This window comes from Pseudochaenichthys georgianus, chromosome 13 (assembly GCF_902827115.2).
Source record: "Pseudochaenichthys georgianus chromosome 13, fPseGeo1.2, whole genome shotgun sequence".
Lineage (NCBI taxonomy): Eukaryota > Metazoa > Chordata > Actinopteri > Perciformes > Channichthyidae > Pseudochaenichthys > Pseudochaenichthys georgianus.
In genome coordinates, this window is record NC_047515.1 from 24,216,061 (window position 1) to 24,222,060 (window position 6,000).

At 42.3% G+C, this 6,000-nt stretch overlaps 1 protein-coding gene across 5 annotated transcripts in view; it reads right to left on the reverse strand.

Annotated features, from left to right (window-relative positions):
* Positions 1–5,107, reverse strand: part of cux1b (cut-like homeobox 1b) — a 63,152-nt gene extending 58,045 nt beyond the window's left edge. The window contains exon 1 of one of the 5 annotated variants that reach the window (XM_034097483.2): positions 4,919–5,054. In XM_034097483.2, coding sequence (XP_033953374.1) covers positions 4,919–4,981 — 63 coding nt within the window. In that variant the 5' untranslated portion in view covers positions 4,982–5,054. Of the gene's footprint in view, positions 1–4,417; positions 4,657–4,918 lie in introns of those variants that run through there. The other 4 variants (XM_034097481.2, XM_034097480.2, XM_034097478.2 and 1 more) reach the window with 4 other exon arrangements.
* Positions 5,108–6,000: the final 893 nt, after the last annotated feature.

The window sequence follows — 6,000 nt, forward strand, 5'->3', positions numbered from 1 at the left end:
AGAAAAATAAAACAATTAACACAAAAGCAACCAGAAAAGAGTGTGTGTTGTTTGTTTAGACCAAAGCTAAGCTCAGTGCTGGTCTGCACCTTCTTACTTTACCAGTCAACTATAGATTACAACAGACATTTTTTTGGGAAGGCAAGATCTTTGTTTACTGAAATCCGTAGGCTTAATATTACAAGATGAGAAATAGACTATACAAGATTACATCGGCCTTGGAGGTGCTGTTTCAAGTCTACGGTTTATTTCTAAATAAAGTGGGCATCATCTTCAAACTTACAAGTGGAAACAGCCAGTATTATCCAAAGTGAGCCTGAAGTGTCCAGTCACTGAAGCCCAGGCTTTCTCTGCTGGAATACAGAGCAGCAGAATAATGGATGCTTCTGTCACGAGATACCGTGAAGCTCCATGATGCTGTAGGTGAGAGAGACTCCAAGTCGGTCTGTAAATAATGCCTGCCACTTGAAAATAGGTCTCTGGAAACTGCCGTCTGAGCTTTTGTTACTGGTTGTTGGGTGAGAGTCTGTGTAATTGCATTTAAGTGTTTTTTAAGTATTTAGTGGAGATCAAATCGAAAAAAATATAGCAACATTTTTGGACGATTATGAGCAACAACAAATACAATTTGTTTCTAAAGTTACTGATCCCAGCTGGTAATGTAGAGCAACTGTACACTGTAGCATGTAAAGTGTTGAATAGCATATTAAACAAGATAATGAAATATATGTATGAAATATTGGTATTACTGAAATGGTTTAGTATGTTTAAAAGTTGCAGAAAATTATAACACTGAAATTCAACATGGGCCCTCTCGTATTTAGTTAAGTCCACAAAAGGCCTGTGAAGGAATTCTGCAATTAAAATGTGTTACGATGATTCATTTTAAAGTGAAACTACCTAAGAGTAAGTACAACAAAAAGTAAAAGAAAGAAAAACGAAAGAGTTGTTTTCTGGGATAAAAAATACACATTCACAGTAATCGAGTGAGAATAATTATTAAGGACGGGATTATTAAGACTTTTTAAATCGTACGACAAGGGAAAGAAGTTTGAGGTATTTCATTGCTTCATTTGTAACTTGTTAATGACAGACCGTTTATCTGAGACCCAGCCCAGGAAAAATGTTTAGTGTTGCTAATATAAAATTGCTAATTATTGAAAGAAAAACACATTTGTGTGATATTTTTATCCTGAGCAGAGACTTCCACACTTTCAAGTTTTATATGGAACATGTCCGTTTGTCACACACGTTTGCATAAAGCCTGCATTAAGAGCTGCCGACTCCATCTGTTTGGATAGCCCTATTTTTAGATTTCTGTTAAGTGCTTTTTATCTTTTGGTCAAACATCAAATGACATTGGTTAAAATGTATTTTACGACAGAGAAAATTGTTTAATTCAATGTTCTAGTATCAACTTAAGATGGTGAAATGCATTTTTCTTTTGGTAGTAAAATCAGATAAACTGGGCCTAGTGTAGACACTACTCAAAGCAGAGAGAGGGTGAAGAAACTGAGCCGAGTGTGACGTGCTATAAATCGCTGAGGATTTGGGGAGTATGGGCCTCCGGTGAGAATTAGCCACTGATAAGGTAGATGAAGAGAAGTTTTTTTTCCAGGGCTGCACATTCCTCTGTGTCCTGTGGAGTGTATCGCTCAGAAGGATACACTAGAGCGTCTTAGAAAGTGGGATGACATGGCCATGACCAAAGTAGACCGAGGGCAGACCAAAGACCTGACATGCACTCGTCCTTCACTCTGACTCATGCTTATAGTCGCTCATGCTTAGTCGCTCACCACCCACCAACACACAGTGAAACCTCAGTCCCAATGCCAGGTTTTGTCACTGGGCAGAGAAGCGGTTGGCTACAGTAAAAGCATGACGTGATGCCCCTTCCTCTATGTTCCCCCAGCCTGTGCAGCAACAGAGGGGTAAAAATATCCCACCAGTGAGTTCAGACAACCGGCTCATAAATTAACACTAAAACTCCTGCAGACAACAGCGGGCCGGACACTGAGAGATTTAAACCACTCAGGTTGCCACTGACCACAGCTCTGGGATCAGCTTACAAAACCCCTTTCCTAAATGTACCCATTAGGAGGTGCTGAACGGGAACGAGTTCTAGATCCGTTTTCACCTAAGTCACTGTTTAGCTGTACTATTTTTCAAAATGGCTCTAGGGTGCTTTGTTCCAGGAAATGTTATGAAGTGAGATGTAAGCTATTAGGCCTAATTTGGGAATTGTGTACAGCAGAAAGGTCTGTTCTTAATTTTCCGAGCTTACGCGGAAAATATAAAATATAGGTTTAGGCTCAGCTATTCGCTCATTTCTTATTAAGGATTGCCTGTAATGAAGCGCAGTCTCTCAAGTAGAAACACAATGTTCCAGCAAACTGCTTGACTGGGTCAAAAAGAAGAGGAAAAAAAAAATGGGGGAAAAAATGAGAAAAAAAAACAACAGGAGAGAAGAGTGATGATCCCCTCTAAAGAAACTCAACTCTGTAATGGACGGACAGGGATTACAGACGTTAAAACCTCCTCCATCTGTAATTCACTGTCACACTGCCATCATCACTGAATCACTGATCCATTTTGCAAGTGTGCGAGACCTTGCTAAAAGCATCACTGTTGCACCCATTTGTGTTTGTAGTGGTGGTGGGGCGGGGGGGGTGAAAGGAGCAGGAAAAAAGCATGCAGAAAAGACAAGTTAACAGCTCGCTGTGCTGTTTCAAAGCACTCTCTGTCCTGTAACAACCACCTAGCTAGTTTCTCACACAGGGAATGGGACACACTGATCAAATAGGATTTTAATGAACATCAGCAGTTGGAGCCTGAGGAGTAGACACTAGGATGGCTTAAAGCTACTGACATCTTAGGTTGGGTTGGATTTTCATCATCAAACGGAACAAAAAAAAGAAAACATTCCTTTGCTGGTACCTCGCACACAGACAAGAACAGACTGTGAATCTACAATGTCCATTGGATCACAAGGAAGAAGCAACTGAGAGAGCAATCGGCTGACAAGGCCATACATAGACCATGATCATATCATACTAACCCTGCATTATCCTCAGAAAACAGATAACAAAAATAGGTCTTCTCTGAAGGCTTTCCTCTAGGAGCCTCTCAGTGGGAGGGAGAGTAAATAAGATGTCATCAATAATAGACAGTGAATGTTCTGAGCAGTTCTGCGCACACACACAGACACACACAAGCTCCGACTGATTCCTATCCTGCAGACAGGCCTGCCAACCGCCAGGCTTTTTGCACACGCTCAGATTCACTGTCCTGACTAATCGCTTGTGATAGGGGCCTTTGCCATAATTACCCAGGGCCTTATCACAAACTTATGCGATGCATTTTTCATGTCCTGGCTGCTGGCAGTGCCTTCACTGTCCGTGCTGGCAGTCAATCTACGAAAAAGACCGATCTCGGAAAAATTCACACACACACACCAGTTCAGACGGGACGAAATGGGTGACAGCAGGGTGAAGGGCCAGAGAAGAGTGAGAGGGAAACAAAATTAAAAGGAGGGGAGGGGGAAGTGAGGGAGAGGAAGATGTGAGGGGGGGCTGGCAGGAAGGGGGTGGGAGATAGATAGTGAGGAAAGAAAAGAGAAAGCAGTCTCAATTTTTTTACATAATGCATGAACAAGGGGGCACGAGTAGGAGGACCAAACAGGATCAAATAAATAGGAGAAGTGAAGCCTTGATGATGTGGCATAAGTGCAACACAAAGCCCGCTGGGAAGACTTGTTCACTGTCCTTTTGTCTACCCAGTCATAGGGGCATCATGACCTAAATAAAAGTTTTAAATCCCAAGCCTGTGCCATGTACAAAATGATGTATGAACAATTGGGCTAGCCTACATAATGCAATCTTATGTTAATTACCAAGGCGACTGGTCTACTAATATTCATAAATTGTGATTTGAAATTCAGCAATGCACGTTAAATGCCACGGGAAAACACAACAGTGCCATTGTCTACATGTCTTGTGATAGGTCAAACAGGCTCTAACATACACAGGCTATATTCACACACACTGAATAGGCCCAATATTTTCCTCATATCCTGCACTGTGCCGTGGACCTCCTCCGTGCACGCCGAGATAAGTGACGTGCGTGAGGCTGGGGACATTTCTGGAGTTCATCATAATTAACAAGGTCACGATCTTTCATATTTCTACTATCGTTTCATTTAATTGCATCGCATCAACAAACACTGTCCCGTCCCGTCCACTTCAACAGACGTGGCAATGTCTGTAAAAAAAAAACCTCAGTGTATAATTGCAGTCAGGGGAAAGCGAGAGAAAAAGCCGAGTTGATCAACCATAATCACGGACTTCAGTATAAACTGCTTCAAACCCGTTAGCCGATAAGGTTGCTAATGTTTTCATTCGCCTGTTACTAAACTTACCAATTTGTCAGTGAAAAGCATAAAAACACACGAGCGAAGCGGTGCTGTGTGTCTGCCCGTCTCAACGGCTGGTGTCACCACAGCGCCACCGTATAATGAGTCGCACTTATTTTTCCCCCAAATGATCCAACCTTAAAGCGGCTAAGCGTCGGGCTAACTACGGCTACTCGCTCCGGTAAAAGTTGAAGAACACGCAATAAAGATAGCTAACCGAATGCTCTCCGGTAAAAGCCCTGCCGTTTTGTTTTCATCTCGGTGCATCCCCGCGGCGTCGCCCCGGCTTGCCCAGTTGCAGTGTCCGATCGATGTTGAATTGAACAAAGAGGATCAATTTCTGATCAGCGAGAGAGCCACTTTCATCAATGTGAGGAAGAGGTCTTGAATTCTCTTCCGAAACACCTACGAGGCGACCGCGGAAAAAACACAAAACACAGCGGCCGAGAGAGGCAAAGCGTCCGAAGAGAATAGTGGAGAGACGGTTAAAACAGAGGTTGTACTGACCTGTAGTTGTTGTAAGTCAAAGCGCTTCCAATATTGAAACATCGATCCTGCATTGGCCGCCATCTTGAGACATATTGAGACAGGAATGAGATGCTGATAGAGAGCGCGGGGGTTGGAGTTCAGTGGAGAGGACCGGGCGGCCGCAACACCCGGACCGGATCACATCCACCTCCATCCGGGTATCAGCCTGTGTACGGAACGGAGTCAGCTCACAGCAGTGTTGCCTTAATAACGCCATTATAATTGCTTAAATAGCTTTTTATCAACATCAAGATATTACAGGTAAATAACAGAGCGAACGTTAAATTACTCGTCATTTTATTACCTTGAAATACACGCAATTGTGAGAGCCGGATGAGTCAATTCAATGTTTGGTGTTGTAGCTAAAGTGATCATTATGTTTTTTATGGAGAGCAAATATCATACCAAAAATAATGCCAGGAGGCTATTTGGAAGCCATATCTAAAAAGAAAGAAACACACCAGGAGGGCATGCAGGAGCAATGATTCATTTGAGCTGTGTGGAGCTGTGCAAAATGATAATTTAGACAATGTTATCATTTATCTCACCAATAATCATAATTACTCCTCCAAAATTTGATTTACTGATAGATTTAAAGGTGGTAGGTAATTTTGGAGAAACCAGCTCGAGTGCGCTAGAATTTGAAAATACACAGCCGGAAAAAATCTGCCACTTCCTTACAGAGCCCCTCCTCCAACACACACGAACGCGCACATGACCAATGAGGGCACTAGATACGTTTGTGCACAGATGGAAGGCTGACAGGCAGGTAGGCCATCCAGTTATTTTAGCCGGACCGGCTAAAATGATTGATCGTTCTTTTTACAGTACCACGGCTTCCACAGATGACATTTTTTTTATGGATTTTTTGTCAAAGCACTTAAGATATTCATTGCTATCGGGATGTTAAGAGCATTCCATGGAATATAACAAAAAGTGTATCTCGAGCCGGTTTCTCAAACGTACCTATCCCACCTTTAATATAAAATGTCAATCGGTAAGAGTTGATTTCTGTTTCATACACTTGGATTTTTTGTATCTGCTCATTTATACCATAACAG